The 26,830-nt window shown below is 44.2% G+C and overlaps 1 protein-coding gene across 1 annotated transcript in view; it reads left to right on the plus strand.

Moving 5' to 3' along the window:
- The first annotated feature begins 2,460 nt into the window (after positions 1-2,460).
- Positions 2,461-26,830, plus strand: part of ANTXRL (ANTXR like) — a 51,915-nt gene continuing 27,545 nt past the window's right edge. Inside the window, exons 1-12 of the mRNA XM_052677251.1 lie at positions 2,461-3,123; positions 13,720-13,791; positions 13,928-13,999; positions 15,486-15,567; positions 15,671-15,704; positions 17,665-17,744; positions 17,855-17,923; positions 18,122-18,202; positions 18,306-18,366; positions 22,082-22,180; positions 24,035-24,104; positions 25,736-25,814. Coding sequence (XP_052533211.1) covers positions 2,963-3,123; positions 13,720-13,791; positions 13,928-13,999; positions 15,486-15,567; positions 15,671-15,704; positions 17,665-17,744; positions 17,855-17,923; positions 18,122-18,202; positions 18,306-18,366; positions 22,082-22,180; positions 24,035-24,104; positions 25,736-25,814 — 960 coding nt within the window. The 5' untranslated portion in view covers positions 2,461-2,962. The remainder of the gene's footprint in view (positions 3,124-13,719; positions 13,792-13,927; positions 14,000-15,485; positions 15,568-15,670; positions 15,705-17,664; positions 17,745-17,854; positions 17,924-18,121; positions 18,203-18,305; positions 18,367-22,081; positions 22,181-24,034; positions 24,105-25,735; positions 25,815-26,830) is intronic.

Here is a 26,830-nt window from a genome sequence, read left to right on the forward strand (position 1 = left end):
GAAAATTGGTGCTTCACGGAGAGCACCGGCTGGATGCAAAATGCGGGAATGTAAAATGAGGAATCTGAGGTTTGAAGCGGCTGATGGCACAGCTGGTATGGCAAATACAGCCATCACACGTCTTGTCAGAAGCAAATACTCCCCAAATCCGGACGGCAACATTGCTTTTGAAAGATGTCGTTCCATATAAATGCCTTTAACGCCTGGCAGAAAATCCTTATGAACATGTTGACAAAGGCAATAACCCAGCTTATTTGATTAGTGTCCGTGTAATCTGAATACTGGCCTGTACAGGGAAAAGAAACGTCAGCTCCGTAATGCTTTTGAAAGAACGGATTTGCGCTACAATTAACGAGTAATCTCACACCGATCCTGAACCACGCTTCACGCGCAGCGCGGGGACTGGAGCCGGAGCTGCGCTCCTCGGACTGGTCCCAGAGAGGCGGGAGCAGCTCCACCGACCTCAAAAGAGCACCTTCTGGCTGTGGTCAGGGAACCGAGCTGAGCCATTCCAATTGCGGCCCCTATCTCTGGCGCTCCTACTTTTGCAGCTTTTATTGAACCAACAGCTACCTGGGACTCAGGAAGGGGCTGAGCGGATCTCTGTACCCTGCAGAGCGATGCTCTGCAGGTGCGGATCCTCCAAGGGGAGCATCGGGAGGGTGCTGGGAAAATGGTTCTTCACCAGAAGGCGGTGGGCATGGAACATGCTGTGTAGTGGTCACGGTGCCAAGTGCCGGAGTTCAGGGAGCGACTGGACAACACTCTCAGTCTCAGCTCTGAATTTTGTGTGATTGGGTGTGGAGCCAGGAGTTGAACTCGATGATCCTCGTGGGTCCCTTTCCAACTCGAGATACTCTGTGATTCTACGATTCTACGATCCGGGGTCGGGCCTTGCAGCAGAGCGAGTCGGTGGAGGCCCTAGATGAGGGACAATGCACATTATCAGAAAATAGCCAAGGTCATATTTTTCTTTGTAACCTGCTTGGAAGCCTGCTATGGTATTTTACGAAACAATCCGAATCTGAAATGGGATCTGGAAGCCCAATACTCTGTACTGGGGATGTGGGGAGCGCTGCACTGTCAGGAGGTGCCCCGGAACCGAACTGCGGCACAGCCAGAGCATGATGGAGGTGGGGGGCAGGGGGAAAGAGGGGGAAAAGATTTCTGTTGCCCAGAGGCTGCTTGCTCATTTTTGGTGAATGTCACCAGAGAGGATGTGGGTTTCTTGTATTTCTCCATGATCTAAGTAATCGCTGGAGCTGAGCTGGCCAGCGCACAAAAGTTTTCAAGCGGTAAGCTCGAGCCATGCGTCCAGCTGGCAGCTGTGCGTAATCCCAGCTGGACAAGCGGCTGAAACCTTGCGGACCCCTTCTCTTCTCTCGTGAAGTCCCCCACCACTACCGTGGTCGGATGTGCCTGCACAGCCCAGGAACGGAGAAGGGAAAGAGAGATGCTCAGTCTCTCTCCGCTGAGCAATCTTTATTTTGGACCCGTGGGAAACGGCCAACGGCGCACAAAGCACGCGGGTGCTGCGGGGGGAGCTGAGGCGGGGAGAGGGCTACGCGCCCACCCATGTACATGCGGGGAGGGGAGAGGGGGGCAAGGGTAAGGCCTGGGGTCGCTTTGTGTCATCCCAGAGCGCGCGTCCCCTCGGATGCCGACTGTTCGCGGGGAGGAGAGGGTACTTTTTGCTCCTAAAAACGGCTGTACTGTGCGAGGCGCGGCCGAAGCCCCCCTCCCCCCTCGGCCCCATCAAAGCGACGGGTGTTCTGGGGCAGGACCGGCGGGGCAGCGTGCCAGTACCCCACGGGGGGTCTGATTCCCTCGACCTTGAATCGTGTTCAAAGACATAGGGAGAAATGTCATGGTCCCGGGTCCATCATGCAAAGTGTCTCTGCGCTCATCCCTCCCTGTGGCTCTTTCCATTAATTAGAGCTGCAGCGGCAGTGGGGGAGGGAAGAGCGGCTGGAAGGCAGTGGTTATGCAAAGTTTGGAGTCAGCATCTAAATGGGCCGGGGCGACTCTTGGGGGCAGAGCCTTGTAACCGGGCGGGTGGGGTTATGCCGCCGTAAGAAGCACTATTAAGAGATTTTCGTTTCATCACCCTCATTGCCTGCAGGGTACAGTTGCGACTAAGTCAAACTTTTCGCCACAGAGACGAAGGAACTTGCTGTGACACGAGAGAGTCGTGAAAACCTGTCTACCCCTGGCCCCCAGCAATCACCACTACAATTGCACTCCGCAACTCAATTTTGCACATGTGCCCTATCCGCGTCCTTCTCCTCCTCGGTTTCTCACAGCTTTTTGCAATGATGATGCTCATCACTCCCACTACCACATATTCCACCCCGCTCCACCTATGCAGCCCCTCTGCCGCTCGTCCCGGGGGCATGCTGGAAGTAGACCCCCACCTCGTGACCGCGGGGGGGGGGGGAGGGCGGCAGCGGCGGGGTCGGAGCACAGCTCTCTCTTCCTCCCCTCGCTGCCCCGCTCGCCGCAGCCTTTCCACGCTCGGCATCCCGGAACAGGAAAGTCCCGGTTCAGCTTTCCCCCATAAGATCCTGTCTCCCCCCGCGGCTCCCCTCCCTCTGCCCCTTCCTGCCTCTGGCCTTGCGGAGGGAGCCGCTGCGCTCCGTGCGGAGCCGGAGCCGCAGCCGAGCTCGGGGCGGGTGGCGGGTCGCTGGGACGGGGCTCTGGGGACCCTGCGGCCGGGCTCAGCCCCCAGTCCGCCACCGGCCTTGAGCCGCAGCCCGGTGCCCGCGGGCACTCTACAGCCTTGAGCCGAGATCCTGAAGTTAGCGGTTTGGTGGTGTGGGTGTTGTGTTGGTTTGGTTGGTTGTTTTTTTTTTCCTGTTTTGTTTTTTTCTTCTTCTCTCTCCTCCCTCGGCTCTTCTCAAGAGACAGACTGGGAGGGGGGGGGGGGGAGGGGGGAAGGAGGAAGAATTAAGGAAGGGAAAAAATGGCGAGTGGCAGGAGCAGCGTGGAGAGAGCGGCACTTCTGTGCTGCTTCTTGCTGGCGAGCGGGAGCCTGAGCTGCTGTGCCCGGCCCGAGGAGGAGGAAGAACACGAAGAGCAGCGCTCCTGTCACGGCGCCTTTGATCTCTACTTCATTCTGGATAAGTAAGTGACAGTCACGTTTAAAAATGGTTATTCACCCTTCGCTGCCTCCGTGTTGCTTCCTCCCCCTCTCTCAGTGCTTTCCTCGTTTCCCGCAGAGCCGAGCACCGCGTGCAGGGCAAGGGTCCTTGCTTTTGTTCCCCCAGACGCAAGCGTTTCCCAGCCGGAGCCTTTAGGGGAGATTCGCACTTCACCCCGGGTTAGGCACGGGCAGACTTGGGGAATCGGGGCACCCTCCGGTTGCGGGGCGCGGGCTGTGAGAGCTGGGGCTGAGTGGGGGTGAGCGGTTCTTCCCGCATCCCCCGGTGCTGAGGCTGCAGAGAGGTGCGGGAATGGCACCTGCGGGAATCGGCAATAACGGGGCTGTCCGTGCAGGTCTGCCTACAGCTAAGTTGTGGGTGCAGGTATGCAGTGATTGCCTTTTTTACGTGATCGCTGTAAGATTTCATAGATCTTGCTTCTGACCGACTTCTTTGGAGCTGTCTAAACCTGTGTTTGAGTTGTTATATATATTAAAATATGCTGGCAAACACTTTTCTGTAATACCATGTGGTTCTAATTCAGATATGGCCTGAGGGTCTGGGTAAACTCACATCCATGGACACGTTGTGACAAGTAGAATGAAGCCTGCGTGTGTAGGTGCACCCACAGGTGGTTCTCAAATAGTATGAACTCATTTGCTCAGTGCACTGCTTTGGCTGAACAGCCAGGAGTTAAAATACAGGAGGTAACTGTTGGACTTACGCGCACTGTGCTACCCAGTGCCTCCTGGGTTATAGGTGGGATGTGGTGCTATGAAATCCTGAAGCCTCTTTGTGACTCTTGCCCATAAGCAAGGTTTGTGCTGTGCTAGTTCCCAGGTGGGAGAACTGTTAGACCCATCAGGTCTCCTGCACTGCCTGCGTGGGGCAAATGCCAATGCCACTCAGGAGCCAGTATGTCCCTGTCTTCAACAAGAAAAAGGTATCGTTAGTCAGGATTCAGTTTTCAGAGCTAAATGATGTCGAGACCAAAGGCATTTTGACTTTGTGGAAGATGCATTAGCACGCATCTAGTGGTTTTGGTGTTTTGTTTGTTTGTTTTATGGGTTCTCTTGGTGGCATGGGATATGTTCTGCAGAGTGATTTCCTCGTCTAAACCATCCTTGTGTACTCTCAATTATCAGCATGCTGCATTCCTGTTTCTCTTCAAAAGATCAGAGAGCACTTTACTGAGGTGGTTACTGTTATTGGTCATCTTCTATTCGGGGAAATCATGGCAAAGGACAAAAGGGTTTGCTTAGAGTTACTGACACATCGAGCAGCAGAAAGCTGGTTGTGTAAGCAAGCTCCTCCTCCTTTGTGTTGTGGACAGAAAAGCGTATATTTTCTTTTAGCAGACTACAGGTCTTGCATGTTGGCTCAGGCACTGCATGTCCTGCTCCACTGCAGATTGGACCCAATAGAGCAAAAGTCATGCATTTATGTTCCAGTGGGAAGATTCTCTTTTACTTCAGTTGCAGATTGAGTCTTTATGGCCTTCAAGAGGTTGAAAGAGAAACCAATTGGCAAAAAGCTGCAGTAAAAGTTTTTTGAGCCCTTGGTTTTAGAAACCATCCTCACTCCTAGGAACTAGTGGCAAAGGCAACAGCAAAGCTGCTTTTAATGAGATTGCCTCATATGGGTAACATTGGTGTGCCAGATCTTTGGAGCTATAGGTCCTTTGTGGCTTTCGTGCTTTGTCAGAATGCATGTGGTGCTGAGAGGGGGTGTACATGCTGGCTGGGGGTGTGTTTAGATGCAGATGTGGCATATTGTGGCATATGGCTCAACATGAGGACTTGGGTTGGACTTGGTGACCCTTATGGGTCCCTTCCAACTTGGGATATTCTGTGAATCCATTAAGAACATTTCTGGAGTCAGGGAGGGTTGTCTGAGTGGGTGGATCTTGGACCTTGGGAAAGTTCTTTAGAAAGGAACTGGTTATTGATCTGTGCTGAGAAGAGCCGGGGTGTTCCTGGTAGGGAGGAGGCAGGACATCAGCTGTTAGCAGCTGGCCAAATCTGGAAATGCAGTGGACAGAAATTTGGATCCACACTGATATGCATCGGCAAAGAATCCTGGCTCCAATTTCTAATGGGAGAGTCCCCAGAAAAACCAATCCGTGTCCACCAGCGGGTATCCTCACTTGTCCTGAGCATTGTATCCCTTCATTAGTACCTTGCCATTATGGAACGAGGTGCATTCAGTTTTAATTAGCTGTCTAACAATGGGATTGAAGAATTGACTCTGAAGACTCCAGGATTTAATCCTGTGGCACACTCTTTAGCTGATTGACAAATTGTGTCTGTGAAGTCAGCCTGTGTGAATCAAAATGACTTTAAATCTGCTTTGCTTTGCTTTCTCGTGGAAAGATGCAATCTCACATCTCTAGGACGTAAAATCCCTTCTCCTTGTGCATGTAAGCACTGCATTTTACTGCAATTACTTTATTGGGTCATGATTTTCTTTTCCATTCTGCCAGGCAGAGTCTGTGAGGACCTAATCCTGCAGGCAATAACCTTCAGAAGAGAAAGATCATCTGCTAGTGAAATTATTGGTATAATATACGTGGTGCCAATTAGAGAAGAGTAAAAACAACTGAGCTCTTACGGTTTTTTCATTCCAGAAGTTGATTGCAGGCTCTATGGGATAGGCAAGATCAGAGCAGTGGAACTAAGCCTTTGGTGTCTGAGAAACTGTCATGGTGAAAAGAAAATGCAGCATGTGTGGGAAGGAGACCTGCCACCATCCTCCTTAGGGTTGTCTGACTATGTCAGAGCCACATTGGATCACCTTTCTCTCTGCAAATGCTCTAATGAGCAAGTCTCTTGAAGCTGCAAGAACTGCACATTTGCTGGCTGCAGTCTTGTGCAGTCTGCATGCTGTACCCCTGAGTTAGGCAGGCCTGATCTTATTTGGAGGTGCAGTGGAAGACTTAGAAGTATTGAACAGAAGCAGCAGAAATTTTTCTGTTTGCAGCAAGTCGATCTCTCTGCATGAGGCGCAGCAATGTATCGCGCCACTGGTGCGCTCACTTCTCCTACGGCACGTAGTAAGATCGAGTCATGTGGTATCATAGATCTCATGTTCATTTTTAAACAAGCACAGCTAATAAATTAAAAGAAACAAATACATGGGTAGAGGAGTACTTCTCACTTGCTTTTGTTGCTCCAAATGCTTAAGCTGTCCAAGTGCACATAGATCTTATTTTCATTCCAAACCCAAACTGCTGAGGACATGCTGCTTGACTGCTCTGGTCTTGTAGAGACATCCTCATGCTTGAGTATGTAAACATGCTTCCCTTTCATCCCTGCCTTGCTGGTAACATCCAGCTGTTGTTTATAATCAGACTGAAACACACTTGCACCGCAAAAAGGATGACTGACCTCTAGTGTTTTCTGACTATAGCAGTGCCTAATGACATCACTATGCTTGTTAATTAGTACAACAAATATAAGTTCTATATTAAAAGGGTTTCCAACTATCCTATATCTTCTCCTGGCGATGGCTGACATGACAGATCTGAGCAGCAGAGCTCTCTGTGCTCTGTATTTATCAAATATGAATAAATATATTTGGCTAGTTTTTGACCACAGGCAGAATGGAAAATGGAGTGGGATGGGCAAGGGAGAATGTGAGATTCTCAAAAGCATTTTCTCATTCTTTTTTTTTTCCTGTTACGTTTGTAAAAGTATTGTTTGGATTTTGAGGAAGATTGAGCTGTACTGCATTGAGAAAATATTTCTTCTCTTATTTTTTTTGCCCTCTACAACATGGACCATGGCAATGCAAACACCTTGGGGCCCTGGCTGCCTTTCTTTCAGAGCAGTGATTCTAACTTTTTTGGAAGTTGATCTAGCTATCCTTTTCCTCTTCCCCCTGAACTTATGGGTAGTTCCACTTCATGGCATTCCCATCTCTCGGGTCCACAACAATATTGCTTTTCACATCAGTTTTGCTGCTTCTCCTGTGCTTGGCAGCAGCTTTAGTGAAGGCATCAGTGTGGGCCACTTGAGCCTTCTTCTCCCTTGTAATCTGTTTTGCAGCTGCCTTCCTTTACCCTTGCTGAGCCACTCTTGAGAGGTGAGCCCCACTGGCAGGGAAATGGTGTTGAAAAGCACAACCTCTGCCAGTTAGATGGGAAACTAACTAACAGCAGCCCTATCTCATCTTATTCTATGTGATTTGTTTCCAGATATATATATTTACATATATATATACATATATATTTATCATCTCAGCACTCCTGTTTTTTCATGAGGGCTGTCAGGAGGGAATGGAGTTGATACCTCCTAAAATTTGAGGCAAGCCAGAAAGACATGATCAGAAAAAAAGGCATTTCAGTAGCTGCTATTCTGGACCCATTTTTCAATTATTTTAAGGCAAACACAGTTTGCCTTCACATTGATAATTTCCAGGTAATCTTTTTATTTTTTCTTTCATTAAATATGCTTTAAATAAAGCAAGCAAGGAGAAGAGTTTGGTAAATACATTTTGTTTCCCTCCTCCCATGCTCCCAAGAAAGCACAGTTTCCTTGCCAAGTTTTTGAATGAATTTAGCACTCACGAAAGTAATGAATTATGAGTACTGGTGAGAGTGGATAGTTCTGGGTTCAGGCTCTCACAGTCTGCTTTTGGTAAGCAAGGACATCTGCCTATTGCAACCAGAATTCAGTGTATTATGTGAACTGATGCAGGTAAATGAAGTTGAGAGCCCACACTGAATAAAAGTTTTAGGTTTGTTTCTTAGACTTTGTTCATTGCTATACGCATGTATTTTAAAATGGCTGTGTCTAGGGCCTATCTCTTTTCCTTTTCTGTCTGACTCTTCCCCTTTGTAACATAACCTCATCATCTACATGGTACCTCTTGTGGGTTCCAATTGCCTACAAGCAATATTCTTTATAGTTTTTAAAACATAATCTGTTGGTATTTTGCGTTTGCATCTTCCTTTGTTGTGGTTATGTTGCAGGCAGTGCTGGGATTTCCTTACAACCAGGTGTAATTATGTGGAATATTCCGAAGGAAATTTTTATTCAGCTTCAGACATACCTATGTTATTGGAACCAGGTTTTATTTGTTTGCATTTTGTCTGATGTCATTTTGCCAGATTTGTCTTTTGGAAAGGAAGAAAAATTTAGGGAACCCAACTCCCCCCCCCCCTCCCCCACCCCAAGAAGAAAAAAAATCTTTATAAAACCCAAAAGAAAGCTAATGGGTAATGGTTATTTGAGTTAAAACGTGTACGCTTAACAGGAAGAAAAAGCCATGGCAGCTTGTCATTTGCAGTCTATTTATGCATGTAACTAAATCTGATTTATTTGGGGCTTGAGCTGAGGAAACAAACCGTAACATTCCCCCTGACCTGCGGTTTCAGTTTGTGTGTGGTCACTGATGGAGAATTTTATTACTTTTGTAATGAAGCTCGCAGGCCAAATGCTGGCATGCAATCTGTTCTGAGTTGTTACAATGTGTCGTAGCACCAAACTTCTTAATCTCAAGTAGACAATGAGTGAGTTCTTGCAGCTCCAGAGATGTGCCTCCATGCCCTCAGTTCTCTCTTGCGTCTTGCTATGAGTGCTGTGTCTTGATTGGGATTGAGGGCTCTACTACACTTCCCAGGCTGTGTTAATAGGACTGGGACGCGAAGAGCAGTTCTTCCAGGCATGGGGCTGCTGAGAGCAGTGCTGGAGCTTTGCTGGGAGATCTGATGTGGTCAGATGCAACCTGGGCCTGGCCTGTGAGCTGCACTTTGGGACTTGCTCTTCTGGTGGCACAAGAGCTGTAACGCTAGGGGGCAGAGCTCTTGGATCAAGTGGATTACTGTAGGAGCAATGGGATGGTTTACACAAGTCAGTAATGCTGCTGTAGATTGTCAGTAGTTTTATAGGGAAAAAAGCGATGTATAAAATTAATTGTTTTGGTCATAAAAACCTATTGGATTCAAATGCTTTGAATCCTGTTCTTGGTGTACTGATTGAAGACTAAGAAATCTCTTTTCCCAGCCGCTTCACCTCTTTCCCTTCCCTGCTCTGGTTCTTGTCTTGTCCATTACTGCTGCAAGTACTGTGCAGTGAGGACTGTCTTGGAGTGGCTGTCTTTGCCAGTGTTCCTAATTACCTTTGGAGTAGATAATATAAACTAGACCTTCCTAGCATGGGTGAGTCACTCACTGAAGGTCCCTTCCATGCTTGCGAGAAGCAATGCTTGAGAGAGGAAGGTCTTTGCCACTCTGAATGCTTTGCTGGCTCTCAAGAAGGGAGCCAAGGGATGGATGAACATGTGTGTGCATGTCTGAAGCCACAATAAGCTAGGTGCCCCCGGGTTTGCTTTTATTGCAGAGCCATTATTAGCCATATGCAAGAATTCTCCTGCTGTCTGTGATGTGGTTGCAGCCACAAAGAGCTCTCTCCCAATAACAGCAAACTGCCTTGTTTCTGAGCAGTAGGCCATACACGGGTTCACTACTAGCTCAAGAGGATATTTAGGGACAAGCAGACTCGATTGCTACTGTGTTCCCTTGACACCATGCTCAAACTGATCCCAGAGTCAGTAATAATGAGCTTGTTTGTTGCTCTAGGATCTCTGAAATAGCTGTCACCAGTTAATTGGGCCTCGGAACCTGCTAGGGCAGAGGGCTACAACTGCAGCTGGCTCACGCTATGCTGCCTCAACCAGCAGCAAGGGAAAGATCTGACTCTGACACACTCACTGTGTTCTTCAGACTGACATAGAGCTCTGCTAAGCTGCAAAGAGTTGCTCCAAAACAAGCAGGAGTTGAATTGAGCCCTGCAATCGCATCACTTCCTTCCACCCCCAGAAATACTTGCTGGCCTCCTTTTCCCCTCCCATCCAGCAGTAGCAATGTGAAATTTAGGAAAACGGCAGCAGGAGCAGCAGCTGCTCCTCAGGGCCGTGAGGCAGAGAGCGCATTCTTTCCTATGTTGTGGTTTGCTGACTCCTCTCTTTGTCTTGTGTGTAATGGGAACTGCGCTCAGGGAGTGCGCTCCCAGAAATGACTCCTGTGGATTTTCTGCTTTGTTTGGGCCAGTTCTGTAGGTATGAACCGTGGGGAATTCTGCTGTTTTGCTGGCCTTGCTCTAGGCTCTGTCCAATGAGCCACCAGCAGAGGCAGCCCCTGACACACATTATGCACAGCAGCTGTTTGTTGCTCTGTGTTTGCCTCTGCCACCAGAACCAGAGGCCTGAGGCTTCATCTTCCTTCCCGGTTCTGGAAGACCCACAAGCCTCCTGTAAGCTGCAGGCCAGTGCCTATGGAAGTACCAGTGCTCTGCAGAGCAGTGTGCTGTGTGGGGCTCCTGGCTCCATCACTGCCCCATATCCTTTCTGTACAGTGCTGGTCCCTGCTTTGTTTATTCTCTCCTCGTTATTCAGAAGTCTTCATAGTTTCTCTGAAATCTTATACACAAATGTATCACTTGGTGACCAATCAAGCCACCCGATGAATCTATTCATGGTTTTTTGCTGATGGTATTTTGAGACGTGTCACTTTCTTTTCAGGATCTTAGTGGCATCAGTATGCTGATTAACAGGAGATTTTTCCTCAGTTATCATAGGATTCTAAGGGAATCAACAAAAACACTGAAACTACTGTAAAAAGGCTGTGAGAGTGTCCAGGAATAATTTGGTGTAGATAATAAAGTGTAGATAATAAAGTGGTGTAGAATATCACTGGAAAACCTTATATTTTTCTCCAGGCTCAGGATCTTGATGAGGTACTGGCACAGGCTGCCCATGGTAGTGGAGGAGTCACTGTCCCTGGAGGTGTTCAAGAAACATGGAGATGTGGCACTGAAGGATGTGGTTAGTTGAACTGGAAGATATTAGTGGTCTTTTCCAGCCTTCATGATTCTATGAACTGGGGAGCTGAAAATGAATGTGACTTTTAGGCATTGGATGTGGATAATAATAAAAAAAAAAAAAAAGAGATGAGTGTACTTGAATTGTCTCACAACTTCTCACTTGCCATGGAGAACCATGGTAAAAACTTCCTAATGCCATCCAGTTATGCAGCACAGTACGTTAATTTATGCTGCCATTACAATTCTATTGTTTTAAAGCTAAAATCCAAAAAGCAGTGAAATGACTTTGTATTTTCAGTAGTGTTAGGTTGCTTCTGCTTCTGTCAGTGGTGGGAGTACTATTTAATTGTTGTGATGAGCTCAGTATGTAGCTTAACAAACATAATGTTGTCATAACTCTATGATGGTATACTTCCAAGGAGGACTCGCCCATGACGGAGGCATCACTTCATTTTCAGAGATGGGCATTTGTAGAATCATTACAGCCACTTTTGGTTACTCTGTGTCCCTGGTTGTCCCCTTTCTAAGCACAGGTATTTCATTTGCATGGAAATGTATAATATTATGGTTATTTGAGCATTTGCATTTCAAGTCTTCATGTTTTTCCACCATCATGACTTTGACTTTCCTAAATATTCAGTATTTGACTTGCTGTTTTACTGAACTGTTCTTTGCCTAAGGATTAGGTATTTCTTAGAGGGGAAGAAATAAAAGCACCTAAATAAATAAATGAAGACCCTTCAGTCCTAAGAAGGTACTGGAAGTGACAGTTTGTTGTCATTATGAAGAAAATACATTGGTACTTTGTTTTCCTGGATTGCATCATTGCTTTTGCAACTAGCAGTAGAAAGCTGATACCTCAAAACTGACTGTGTTTTATGAATAAGAGAATGGCTACTCAGTGCAAAAGAAGTAACCATGCTGGAATTTGCAGGCCTGGGGCTTAACTGGGAGGCCTGGCAAAGAATGAAACTGGAAAGGGTCAACTTGTGGTGTAAAGACAGAATTTAAAATAGTAATACAAACTGAGATCTATGAATGCATAGATCTTGCTGTTTTGAATCTTGCATAGATACAAGGAAAATCTGTTGAAATTCAACCAAATTAGTGATTTAGTCTGTGAGTTGCAGAAGAATCCTGGGGGATTGTAGGTGCTAGACTGCTTTGGTTCCCTTCTGAAAAAGCAGTTGTTTCAACACATGCTTTGCATAGACATGGATTATTTTTCTATTTTCAGGAAAAAAAAAGTCTCATTTGCTAGTGGTGTAATCTTTTTCTTGCACTTTCCACCAATACAGGGACACGGCTCATCTATCGTACAGCACCTTAAATCACAGAATTGTAGGGCTTGGAAGGGACCTCCAAAGATAGAGTCCAATCCCCCTGCCAAAGCAGGTTCCCTACATCAGGTTACACAAGTAGGTGGAATGGCAGTATGCAGATCAGTCCTTGCCTTGAGCAGTCTTGGGGCATTGTTGACTCTTCCTCACTTGCAGGCAGCTTAATTTCTTCATTCTTTGTTGACAATGTTATTCTGTGAATGGCTTGCCATTCTTCAGTAGAGCAGTGTCAAGGCACACGAGCAGGCTTATTCCAGCGACAGCACTGCCACACATTGCACTGACTTCTCCACTGGTGAAAGGAGGTAGGAATGTCTGGCACAGGATTGCTTGGAAAGCCCATAGCACAACTACAGTTGTTTTCACTTTCATACATTTATACAGCAAAATGTCTAATGGCTGTTAGAGTAAGTCTAAGGCTTTTTACTTCTTCAGTAGTTACATTTCAGAAGCATCTTAGTTCTTCTTTCTAAACTACTGTGATCCTTCTTGATATGCTGCTACTTTATTTCTCTGCCCCTCTCTACCTGTGCCAAAGATACCTTATACAGGCATTTGCCTGGCAATCAAGGTGAATTAGCTATTTGCTTGGTCCTATGAGAGCTTTTCAAATCACTGACTTCTCATGCTTTTTAGCCTTTTAAGTGGCTTGAAAGTGTATGACCTAGATTCACATGCAGCAAATCAGCTATCATTTACTGTAGATTTGCTGCATGCTGGGCTCTGTTTGAAGTCTGAGTTCCACAAGACCGTTGTGGTCCCCAAGAACCTAAGTCTAAACTGAGAAAAGCCAGGGATTGAATAATGAAGTTTTATTGATTGGGAATGAAAATACAAACATAATACAATAATTGCCCAACATTTCATGGGAAGTCTGTAACAGAGCCAGGGATCGGATCACTAAAATACTCGTCCAGTGTGTTAGCTATTAGAGTTGCCTTTCCCCTCTGAATTACTTCAAACGCTTTCTCTTTTGAAACAAACAGTAATTCATGGAAACATTCTCTCACGTGTTCTGGGAGGGTTGATGATCAGTACAAACTTTCCTCGTGGCTGCAACAGCCCAGCTATGCTCTAAGAAAGTAAATAATCTATTAGCAGATGATTTAGCAACATCAATAAAATGAATTAAACTAATAATATGTAATAAAAGAAACAGCAGCAGAGGGAAGAATACTTAGCGAGCTTGTCTTGAAATTGTATTTCTCCTTGTGTTTGGGTCTGTGGGCATTGTCATTACTGTTTGTTTACAGCTTCCAGCACAGCTGCTGTAGAAGCCCCTCCAGCACTAGCTGCCTCATCTCCATGCACCTCTGTCCAGGTTGTCCCTCACCACCCCTGGAGTGTCCCACTCTTAATATTGATACAAGGAATTTCACTGTGAGATGAATGTAATTGATTCTGGTTTGTGCACAGGTCAGGAAGTGTCAGAAATCATTGGATGGAGATTTACTCTTTTGTGGAAAGCCTGGCTGAGAAGTTCATAAGGTAATTTTTGGTATTCAAACTTGGTTGTGTATATGTATATGCATACACACATTTGTGTGTGTTATTTCCTATTCCCTGCTTAATCTGATGAAGCAATAGGTATGAGATTTAAATCTGACTTGTTTTTCTGTTTCAGTCCAATGCTGCGCATGTCTTTCATCGTTTTTTCTTCACGAGGCACCACAATCATGAAATTAACAGAAAACAGGCAAGTACTTCCCATCCTTCAACCAAAAGCACCTTCTATCCCTCAAGCAGTGAGCATTCCACAAAACCAGGATCCACAGCTCTGTCTCAGCCCTTGGTGTCACATCCACTGAAATCCTTCCACTGCTTGCAGGTGCCAGCAGATCTAGAAGGTCGTCGGTCTTATAAGAAAAATGCAGCATTGGGGTTCCCGTTCTTAAAACATTTCAGAAAGAAACTGTGCTTCCAGTACAGAGTTTCTATACATTGCCCTCAATGTCCCTAGCTACCCAAATAAGGCAGTTTTTATGTAAGAGCTCTCAGATCCTGAGCTGAGGATCAGAAGAGTATGAGAAAGTCCCGTGGTCATTTCCAAAATAGTTCAAAACTCTGAGCTTGACACCAGCAGCAATCACACTGGGTGGTGCTGGAGCACTACCTGCCAGACTATTGCACCCCTGCCTTTGTGCAGCAGCTGTGCCACAAGTGCCTTGCCACTGTACAGCTGGGTGGTAGGTTTTTAAAGGGAGTTTTTGCCAGAGCAAAATTCTTGTTGCTTCCTTCACAACCATGTCCTCAGGCCTCTGTTTTTCACTGAGAAGGCAGAGCTCAAGGCTTTTTATCGTTCCCAGGGAAAATTGTGCTTTGCAAGTTGGGAGGTAAACAAGAGCCCAGTAGCAGAACGTTGAATGTGGTACGAAAATATTTTCTGTCCTCAACTGGATCTCCATCTGTACTTTCTCAGCTCATTTTATACTTGAAAGGAGTAAAATTGCTTTTTTTGCTCTAAGGATGTCCCTCATTCCAGCTCCTTACTTTACCTTCATGTCTTCATCCTGTTTGTCCTATAATTGTGTCTGTGGATCTTTCAGAAATCAGGACAGTTAATACTAATTTCCCTGAGTGATGCTCTTGGCCTCCATGTGTTTCTTTGTGAAGCAATGAGCTGTGCATCAGGAATTGTGGTGTCCAAGTTGTACCTGTGTACAGTCTGTGCCTGAGAAAGGTTGATGGTCCACTGGTCTAGGACAGGAAATTCTCCTCGTTCCCATCCTGTTTTCGTATCTTCTGGACTCTATCTTTATAATGGAAAAGTTTTAATCACTGCTGTCCTGATGATTGATTGAATAATGAGCTTTTATCCATCCCGTTTTCATGACAGGGTCATAAGTTTTGAATCCTCATTCCATGTGCAGTTTGTCAGCATTCAGTATTTGGCATTTACTTCTATCTTGCCCTGGCAGACAGTGTACCAGGGACAGGACTGCACCCTTACAAATGTTTTAAGACTAACATGGTGATGTGTGCCTGGTTTCGTGCTCCCATGGGTGTTTGGCTGATGTCAAAACTGCTTTTGGAAAGAAAAAAAAAAAACAACCTTGGTTTTGCTAGTGTTAGCTGGTGTGTATGTACTTCATGCAATGTATGGGCAGGATGTGTAATTTATCTGTGTAATTTGATGAAACAACAACCAAAATACTTCTAATAAAATTCCTTTTTGTCTAAAGGGAAGCCATAAGAAGAGGGCTTGAAATTCTACAGTATGAAGTGCCTGGAGGAGACACATTCATGCATGAAGGATTTAAAAGGGTACATACTCCAGCAACTCTTTTCTTTGATTTGTACATTTAAACTTTGCTTTCCTTGCTTCTTCTGCACTTAGTTGCTAATTATGTTCTACACTTCCCTGCAGGCAAATGAGCAGATTTACCATGAAACCTATGGAGGTAGGTGATGTATATTCTTGTTATGGGTCTGCATGGAAGAGATAGGGATGATAGTTTTATGTGACCTGCAGTAAACTTGTTGGAAGATGTTTTGGAGAAGGGATTGGTGTTACACAATCATTGCATTCCATTTTGACTACAGCCCTACTTTCAGATGTGTGATTCATGGTTTATTAAGACCAGAAGAGACCAGTATGATCCCAGATCTGACCCAGGGCAGAATATAGACTGGAGCACTGCAGACAGAATGGTCTGTACTGCATCCAAGGACAAGGACATGCACATATACCTTCCCTGTTCTGTTCTGGTGCACACAGCTCTGTCTGCCTCCTGCTCCCAACTTCTCTCTCTTGTTAGTGTAGGTACAAGTGTGATCAGCTAGAGATTTTACCACAACCATGAATAATTTCAGATCAGATAATCAGTCAATATACTGTGCATTTTTGCTAAATTTCAAGAGGGAAATATATTTGTACTTTCATCTGTGCCAAAGAGAAGGCCTAATTTGTTTAACTGAGCACATTCTGCCTAGTTTGTATGCTGGTGTTAAGTCGCTCTTGTTTATGAGCTGATGGTCTCTTTGGGAGACCCAGAAAAAGGGCCAGGTTTTAATAAAGCAGGGTGCAGGTATGGAGTCTTCAGCAGTAACTCTGTTATGTGGCTCCTCAGGCACTCCTGCCTGATAAATATAGGGTTTTGATGAACCCAAGTGAAAATTATTTTACCTCTTCCTAAGAGATAAACTAGTTGATTAGTTCTTAGCTAAGTTGATTAGTAAGGAAGAAGTAGATGAAGTCTAGATTTATAAAATAAAATATTGGAAAAGAAACAAGAATTGAGAAGAAAATGAAGTTCAATTTATTTCTGTCCTTTTTCAAACATCCTCAGCAAAAAAAAAAAAAAAAAAAAAAAGTAATACAGGAAATCATGCTTTTTTCCCCTGAGTTGCAGGTCATTTTTTTTAAAGGTTTGTATCCGTGTTGACATGACATGGGAAGGACTGCATGGCATAAGAAACCTGTCAGAAGTAATCAGACTTCAATTTCAGACAGTCTAGGGAAAGACATTTGAAATTGTACCAGATTACTTTGAAAAAATAACAACCATTTTTCTGAAAGTAATGTGTGTATGCATTAGTGTGTGTGATTACTGAATCAGGATGGTTGGTTGAACCATCATTTGTTTATCAGTTGGGATTTTTTTTTTAACATTTTGCATTTTTCTAGGTAGCATTGTACTCTATATCATGTTGCTCATGTTGCCAGCCAAAGCTCATGCAACCTTTTCACATAAGCTTATGGGGCATGAACTTGCTTATATTTCAAGACATAAATTTGCTCCAGTGGATCTGGTCCTGCATTTTTTCAGGCTCAAAATTCCTATGAACTGACAATTCTTGTTGTGTGAAAAGTGTAGGACTGAAGCACTTGTGGAAGAACCTTTTCATTCTGAGTTCACTAGGGATCCTCCTTGAAAACCTGGTGGAGGTGAAGGTAGGGTGTCAGGAGAGCTCATCTTGAAAAGGTCTTGCACTGGCAATCTCTGGGCGATGTCCATGCAAATAGGTACTTGTCAAGAGCAGAGGAAAAACTGTCTGTCTGTCTCTAAGAATAAATTTTTCCATTTCTTCATATGAAGGGTGTAGATGTAACTTTGGCCAGATGCTATACGAAAGAGAGAAGTTTGTGCACGGGCCTTGCTGGAGCAGTACTGCTCCTTCAAGTGCTGCTTGTGTGTGTTGAAGGTGCACAAGTTTTCTGCCTGCTGTATGCTGTCATACATCTGACTTTCAGCTGGGGTAGATGAGTGCGCTTCCAACAAGTCCGCACAAATCAGGCTGAGATCCTGGCCTTGTGATTTTGAGTTTTTGTCAGCAAAAAGGCATGTGCCACTTCAAACTTATTTTCACTGTCAAATCTTGTGTCATCCATATGCAATCTGTTAACTATTGTCCTTGTAGGAGTTCGGACTGCTAGTGTGATTATTGCTCTGACGGATGGAGAGTTGCAAGATGTTCAGTTCTACTATGCAGAACAAGAAGTAAGTCACCTTCACATTTATCCAGACTAGCTCAAGTCAAACCTGTAGGTGTTTACTGTTGGCTACATTTCTTATATGCTTTTGCGCTTCATGGCAATTTTTTTGTTTAGGCCAACAGAGCCAGAAGCTTTGGAGCTATTGTTTATTGTGTTGGAGTGAAAGATTTCAATGAAACTCAGGTAACCCTGCTTGCTTTTATTTTGTTTTTCTTTTCTACTTGTAGAGAAGTAATAGCGTTAGTTGAAGGCACTTATTTAATTACTTGAGGCATAAATCATTTCGTGTCAGTATGATGTCTTTCAGCAAGTATGAAGGGGCCCAGTTGTATTCACTGTAATTCTATTTTCCTCATGATTTATGATTGTCTTTCTTTGCAGCTGTCAACAATAGCTGACAGCATCGATCATGTTTTTCCAGTTACGGGAGGCTTTTATGCCCTAAGAGGAACCATTGATTCAGTAAGCTGGCAATTCTGAAACCTAAAAATGGGACCCTTTCCTGTGTTATTAAAGCATAGATTAAAAATGATCACCAAAAATGCCTTTACCTTAAATCTTCCAGATTCTCAAGAAATCTTGCATTGAGATCCTAGCAGCTGAGCCATCCAGTGTTTGTGCAGGAGGTAAGTTTTACAAGATTGGGGGTGGTAAGGCAAGTAAATGACGCTGATGAAATGTTGGTAACTACCTAATGTGGTGTCAGAGCTGAAGCCTGTGGATGAGTTGGAAAGCATCTCCCACGGCTGAGGCTGGAGCCACACGCGTCCCTTCTGAGCTTGGGAAGGAGCTGGTGTTGATACACTTATATTCTCTGAATGCAGGCTTGGAGAAATGGCTGAGAGAGCATGGGGGCAACTAAGAAGCTGCTCTTTAAAATACCTCATAGAAAGAGGGCATGTTGTGGTATAAAACTGGTACCTAGTGCAACATCTCACAAGCTTCTGGAAAGACTGCATTCTCTGGATTTGCTAGGACTTGTCAGCAGTTAAAACAAGACTGCAGAACATTCACACAAACTTCAGATTTATTGAACCAGATGTAATGAACTGCAAAGGCCGAGATACCTGACATGGTTTCCAAAGCATTAGTGTTTTACTTAGTTGCAGTGAAAGAACTGCTAGGGTAGCAAATTAGAAGAATCACCAGAGGAGCTGCTGGTAACTTCATGCCTTTCCTGTTTAGGGTATTTAACTTGCAATTGCTCCTGTTTATGTTATCAATCTGCTGTATTTTTCCTGCTTAAGAGACTATTGCAGCAGACTGAGAATGACAGCATAAGCTTGCTGGAAGGTGTTGTTCATAACGTGGTTATTTAGATCTCTTACTGCCTTCTTCACTTCCTTATATGCTGAGGAAGTGAGTGTGCACAACTTCAGGATGCCTGAAAACTGACCTTGAAAACATGGATCGAAATGGGAGATTCAGGAAAAACCTATTAAATAGCACATAAATTGTTCATTCTTCATTTCCACATATTAATCATAGCATGGTCATGCCCTGAGTATTTAAGTTCCAAATGAAATATCCTTGTATCTTTCCAACTATTTCTAAATAGGTGGTTGTGGGGCAGATGTTTCTCATAATATTATCTTTGGAAAATCACAAAAAGGGAATATTTTGCTTTTAAGAATTTCCTCTGCAGACTGCAGAATTTATAATTAAAAAAAAAAAACTTAAAATCTTTGACTTCAACGTTTTTTATTTCATAGCAATTAATTGCTTTTATTTCTTGTATTCCAGGCAATTTTGGATAATAAATTATTGCAACTTTTCTTGCTTATTAAAAGTTTCTTTTAGCTAAACAGAAGTGAGAGCTCCAGTAGGGATTTGGCACAATGTAAGAATATTGAAGGGTAATATCTGAAAGATCTTTTCAAATTGAAAGTTTGAAAATATTTAAAAAAAAATAATTCAGAAAAATACATTTTCAGAAGATCTGACTTCTTGAAAGTGGATGTGTTTCTGCAAAACCTGCAAAATTGTTTTGAAAAAGCAATCAGCTCAGTTTCCATGTATGCTGCTTACAAGCATAAACTCAGGAGCTCATTCTGACTCTGCTGACAGAGCCATCCAGCAAAGGTGGGCTCAAGGTGAAGTATGTTGCTGAATCACTAGGGCATGGATGAGGAACTCGCATGTGTGATGGTTTGCTGATAGCAGCAGGGAGTTTGAAAGTAGGAAGAAGCCACAAGCACATCTTGATGTGGTACAGACTGTCAGCGTGGGTTAAGTTGTTTTTGACACCAAGAACTGAGCACATAATAGGTTTTCCTATGAGCCAAGTTCTGCCATCCTTACCTGAAATGAACCTGAAAGAGTTTTAGAGCACAAGGCTACACTCCAGCTTGGCTTTATCACCTTGAGTAATCCTATTTACTTCAACAGATCCAGAGGCTCCTCTTCATAGCTCTCTGTTTGCACCACTGTCTCCTGGAGGGGATCGCCTTGGATTGAAAACCTTTTTTTCACCATAGCGTGAATCCAGGTCTTGAACTCAGTTCACTGGGTGGTCAGATATAGGTCTATGTGTAATGTGACTTTTAAAAATACTTATTCAGACATAAGCACAGGAAAGTCCTGGGGCATTTGAAGTCATATCAAAATTTTAATACACTTTAAATTTCTGTAATCACTTATATATGCTAATGTATATGTAAGAAGTAAGATCACATGGCTGTAAAATTCTATATGAAAATACATATCTTGTACCTTTAGAGCTGCTTGAAATTTAAAACATAGTATTTTCTAGAAATTTAAGGTTGGTCACCTTTTTCTTTTTAACAAGTTAGGAATTTTATTCTCCTTTTCTTAAAAAAAACCAATTTATATCTGTGTGTTAGAGTGTCATACATTGTGACGTACTCCAACAAGGAAGCTTACTTGTTTGTAGCCTCAAAACGTGGAGCTGTGCATGCATTTTATACTCGCTTATCTAAGGAGGTGGAAACCAGTTAAGAATTTATTCAGTATTTTCCCTAATTTCTAGAATCTGACAGGAGGGCTTGGGGTTGGTCACTGGAAGCTGTTCTTGACCAGGGATTAGAACAGACTGACCCACTCCTTGCAGCTGTTATTGCAAGTCATCATTACCACTGTGCTGGTGATTACTGAGGTTCTCAGCTTCATTATTTTGTGAGATTTAGTAAATTGCTAATGGAATGATTTCCATGTGGTTGCAGCTGAATTATGACAACTCCTATCGGGGCTCTGACTCTCCATGACAAAGCTATCCAGAAAGTCCATTTGCAAATTGATCTAGTCGTGTTATGACAGCTATCTGATGCTTAATGCTTTCTGACCCTGCAAATTCTCTGTCCCCGCTGTGGAGAAATGTAGTTTGGTCCTTTCTGTTCCCTCTGATTTAAAGTGACCAAGACATGCAGCCTGTAAACAGGCTATCGGTGCAGCAGCAGAGGTGCCTCCTATTCTGTTTGACAGCATCATTGCTTTGATTATGCTTACGGTACGAGGATGTGATTGAAAGGTTTTGTTGGATGTGGCATCCTACTGGCCACATCAACTCCCAGGTGTGGATGCAAGCCGTCAGCTTCTCATCAGAGTCACAGAAGCGGAGCCGACAGCGCAGCCAGCGCACACCAGCTCCAACCTACCATCTCGCTGCCAGCACTGCCCAGTTATTTCAGTGCTGACCTTTTTCCCTTCGCTGTCTTGTCAAAAGCTGCAATCTGTGAGCTGACGGTAACTAAGGAAGAAAAGGACGCAGCCAGAGCCAGGGCGCAAAATTAAATGGAATTAGCCATTTCAACAGACTGTCACACAGAACATGCTGATGTTTGGGAGCGTTCGAAGGGGCAGACTTCTCAGTGGCAACCAGCAAATCCTGTACCAGCTGTCCACATTTCCTCACGAGTCTGGGATTGAAACTCAATTGTCAGCTTGTGTTGGTGGGCAGGTTATTCCAAAGGCAGTTCTCACAAGTGACTGTGCAGAATGGCAACGATGGGGAAAAGAAGGGTAGGAGGGGTAACAAGTCCTGACAACTAGACCTCTAGATGTAGATTTTTACCTTTTGATGTTTTGTGTTGAAAGATGCAGTTAAATCTTTATGGTTGCTGCCTTTCAGGATTGGGGAGGGAGGGGAACATCTAACTGCGACTTTATTTCAGCAAGCTGCTTTCCTGTAAAATTGAGAAACAAAAATAAAATTTATCTGGGCACTTAGATCACTAGGTGGGTAGGCTGCAAGCTGCATCAGTGTGAAAGTTTGGATTCAGACATAGGGCAGAGGACAGCTGTCATCAAGTACTTCAAACCACTCTGGAAGGGAACGTTGTATTTGAGCCATTTTTCATAATGCCTCTGTACTTTTATTTACAGAACCCTTTCAAGTCGTGGTAAGAGGCAATGGTTTTTATCATGCAAGAAATATCGACCAGGTACTCTGCAGCTTCAAGCTCAATGACAGCCTTACTATCAGTAAGTCTGAAGGGAGGGGTTCCTTGTCTCTTGTGACTGTGTCACCCCATGGGATGCAGCCCCCCTCCTATTTGCATCAGGGAGCCATGTAGTGGCTGTGGGGGGAGGCGGGTGGGGATCTTTATCTGGCAGGAGCTCGAAACTCATTTGTGTTCAATCTTAAAATGTTCAGGCACTGTGTTGTGTGGGATTATGCAGGAGATACTGTTGTACAGTGAATTTCAGCATTGCTCTAATGATTCACATGTGGAATGCATACAGCTGGTAAGGACTGGGCATTGACTTTTAACAGGGAGAAATAAAACATCTTCCTATTTTCTATTTCACCTTCAGTAAAAATAAATAATACTACCTTGATGCCCTGATGATGTGTTCAAGCTATTTATTCACTGATTCAGAAGATGCTTACTATAAAGTAGGGCCCTTCAGCCCTGCTTTGCTCCTCTCTGGCGCAAGCTGCCTGTGTCATGGCAGAGAATGTTGAAAGGTGGAAAATCCCTGTAATTGCTGTGCTCAGTGGGGTTTTTGGTTAGCTGTCTAGGCAACCAGAGAAAGGCCTGAATAGCCAAAAAAGATCAAGGGTACAGTTTCTCAGCAATCCTGTCCTTTTCCCTGAGAAGCAGGGTGTCTGGTGAGGTAGAGCATGGCATGGAGAGAGGAACTTTGTTCCTTCTGTATGTGTTGCCCTTGTTGGCTGGACACAGTAGGGGCTTTCATTCTCTACCACAGCCAGGCTGGTGCCTTCCCTAGTAGTGAATTCACTTACAAGAGGGTACTATGAATTGCTCCTTCATTTCCCATCCCAGTTGCCTCCGTAAAGGCTGTGTTAAATAAACTCTGGTGGTCTCATTCCCATCAGGCTTACAGATGCTCTTTGCTGGGGATTTGTTTCTTGTGGTTTGCCAGGTAGCCAGAATTCTGGCTTTTTCTGCCTTGCCCCTAATCCACTGGCACTTTGACTGAATTTTACACTGCAAGTGGTAGGGCTGACCTGGAAGTAGCGAGGAGGAAAATGGCCTTAATTCTAAATCTCCTCCATGGTGTGTTTTGCTTAGGTTAGCTGATATCACGAGATACTGATCTATGCTGTCCGTGGTCTCCCCACCCCCTAGCCTGGCCCTAGAACATACCACTGCAATTTCCTTTCTTCAGCAGTGATGAAGTCTCAGAAATGAGCTGTTTTCAGACGAGCTGGAGTGGGTGATGCAGGAAGGATTAATTCTCGTATCTGTTGTTGCTGGAGTTATTTTTTTTCCTAGATAAAAAGAACGATAAAGCCTCTAAAGTTAAAAATAAGCAGGTAGCTTTTACCAGCCCCAAGCTTACTTGGGGTATAGAGGTTGCCTGGGATGACTCCTGACTGTCTTTTTCTGGCTGGGCACGTTAGGGCTTTGTGGGGCCATTTGGAGTGAAGCTACAGTAGCAACTTGTCTGCTCTCATGCCTCAGTCATTCACTCTTAGAGGAATTCAGTTTTGTTTATACTTTTGAGTATACTTAGTTTATACTTTTTTGAATAATCAGAGGGATCACAGTATTTCGTATAAGTAGATTTTGCATGCAATTTTCAGGTAGTCAAGATGAGTATTGCTCAAAGGTAGCTTCAAAATGGCTGACCACTGCTGTCAGGAACAGAAATCCTCCATTTCCTCGTATGGTACCTCTAGCCTGATAATACCATATTAGCATCACCAAGAAAGGTCATCTCAATGCTTGGCTTTATGACCAGTACCTCTGGGGAGTATTGATTCTTGCCCTTACTATGGCTCCCATTAATGTCAACAATTCTCCAGGGAATGACCTCCATGGGACAATCTGTATTTTTAAATCTGACAGTACATTAATTTCTTTTCAGATGAGAAGCCGACTCTTGTTCATGATACTTATCTGCTCTGTCCTGCCCCAGTAATTGAAGATGCTGGACAGTAAGTATTGCATTTCCTGTATGTGAAGGGAGAGGAAGCTTCTGATGAGGATGTCATTACTGAGCCAGAGGCTCAGAATTTTGCCTGTAGTGTCAAGCTAAAAAGGCTTTGTAATGTGAATAGAGCCATCCCATATGTACAAAATCATCTCCTAGTATGAGCCAGCATAGCTTCATTGAACACTGGGTCTTTGGTGTCTTTGGTATAGCTTAACCAAACACTTTATTGGACTATGATCTCCTACAGAGGTCTTGCAGCGTTGGAGATGAAGCTGGCATGAATAGTAGTGTGATGTTTTATGTTTTTGAGTTCATTGGTGCTCTTTGCCAGTCTAGTACTGGTGGAGAGAGTCAGCAATTGTATATGTGATCCTCTAGGTTTATGTATGGAGTACTGCAGCCATATGTACTGTTGGACCCAACAGGAGGTAAAAATAGGACTGGTGATTAAAAACTCCCACATCAGCTGTGCTACTGACTTCTCACTTCATTGGACTAGCACTATGCATGCTGTCTCCAGAGGTGGCAATGTTTATGGTGACTCAGCATGGCCATGTTAGGCCTCACACTGCTTCAGTGGCTGCTGGTGGGTGTTAGGATCTTGCCTAGGATGCTGTAGTCCAAATAGTAGCAGGTGTTTCTGCACTACAGCTCCAGAACTTGAGGGCCCTGCCTGAGAGGGGCTGTCTAACAGGTCTTCATGGTAGTCTCCCCGCGTGAACCCAAAGCAGCTGAAAGGCTGTCAGCTGTGGAATGACTTGGAGAAAAATAGAGTTAATGAGAAGAATGGGGACAGAGGATTTTTGAGTATGCCTATGCAGCTTCTCCTCAGTTTTGTTTCTATTCCCTTTTTTCCATACCAAAAGTTAATTGAATTCCAAGTGATCTTTTTCGTTTTGGTAGAAAATTGGTGCTTGATTTGAATTCCTTTGCTGCCGTTATAGATGTTGCTTCCTGTGTTTTGACCCTGCTCTGCTTTGGCTGGCACTGGTATTTTTCAGATGTCTTTCAGACTCCAGGACTGTCTTACAGATGTGGCACAAGGCTGTGGCTTCCTCCTTGGTGATCTAGATCCTTAAATATCTTACAGAGATCGAGGGGAAAGCTTCCCTCTCCTTCCATACCTGTGGGAGCTGCTTTTTTTCTTCAGACTTTTTCTCTGATGCTGGAGAATGATTAAGGCTGGATTTTCTTTAATTTCACTGTCATTTAAATCTTTTTCCTTTGACCTCATGCAAGATTCTGACTTGAATTGGATATATTTAAAAACAAACAAAACCGTTCTGTCTGTTTGCAGAAACAAATAGAAATAAAAGCAAAGTGCTATCTAGGATAGTATTGCAAGCATCTGAGATTTCATTTTAGCTCTATCCTAGTGCGCTTTTCCCTGGGTGAGGTGGAAGTTTTATGATAAAAAGCATATGCCCTGAGTCAATTAAGCCAATGTAAAAGGGATGATTCCTGGGTAAGCAGAGGGATAGCAGCAGGTAAGAATGTAGCCACAGAATGCCTTGACTCAGCAGGGAATGTTACCCTTGAATGTTCATGAGCCAACGGCTAAAACAGCCAGAATAAAAGGAACAATGGATATAGAGATGACACTAAAAATAAGTGTATCTGTTTGTGCTTTAGGGTGGTTTTCCTGCAAGTCAGCATGAACAATGGGCTAACGTTCATCTCCAGCTCTGTCAGCATCACCAGCACACAGTGTGTAAGTAATTGCAATGGGGCTTGACAGAGAAACCATGAGATCTTGGGAAGCGGCGGTGGCTCTTCAGGCAAACCTCCTTGACTGAGCATGAGTTCCCTGTAGCTGCAGCACCACGGTTGTTGACTGGGTCCCAGCAATTCTTTGAAAAATCACCGGGCTGTTTAAGACTAAACCATTACTGATGGTGGCTAGATCATGGTAGATTTACAGATTGAACAGTTGTAACAAAAGCACTCCCTGCCCATTCTTATTCCAGGATAAAGAGAAGTCCTTATAGGCTGGATGTACCTAAAAGGGAATCCAGAAAAAGGGGTGAATGAGAATCGGGGAGCAATACCCTGTTGAGCATTGAGTTATCAATGGAATCTGGAGCGAAATGTGCAGCTGCCAGGACTTGCATTTAGAAGGGCCACAGCATGGAACATTTTCTGAATTTTAAGGGGTACTGTCTGTTTGGAGCTTACTACATTTGTTCTTAGATTTCCACAATTTATCTCTAGTCCAAGCATTTTTCACTTCCAGTGAGGTGATTTCTTTTCTCTTAGTGTCATGTGGAATGTCATAGGGAATGGCCAAAAAGAGATAATATCCTCTCATTCTGGAGTGAGATTCCTGGTACCAGGCTGCTGCCCAGCCCAGCCAAGGGAGGATGTGCTGCTGTGGGATAGCAGTGGCTGGGATACATACCTCCTTGTTGATGTCAGGCAGACTGCTTATCCCCAGGGTAAGGGATCTAAGTGATCTTTAAGCAAAACTCAATTTTAGAATAAAAACAAAAAAAGAGAGAGAGAGAGAAAGAAATAAAAAGCTGATACTAGTACTTGGTGCAAGCTAACAACAATTTGCTTTAGCTAAAGATTTGCCCTTGTGCTCATAGTCTAAAAAATTGCCAAAGAACCTGATACCAACCAAGCATTCAGTATTGAATTTGAGCTTTATTGTTACTAGTGTCAGAAGGACTTTTATAGCCTACACCAAATGCTGTCATATTGGTTTGTAATCATCATTGGCCTTTC

This window comes from Tympanuchus pallidicinctus, unplaced genomic scaffold (assembly GCF_026119805.1).
Source record: "Tympanuchus pallidicinctus isolate F22 unplaced genomic scaffold, pur_lepc_1.0 scaffold16, whole genome shotgun sequence".
NCBI classification, from domain to species: Eukaryota; Metazoa; Chordata; class Aves; order Galliformes; family Phasianidae; genus Tympanuchus; species Tympanuchus pallidicinctus.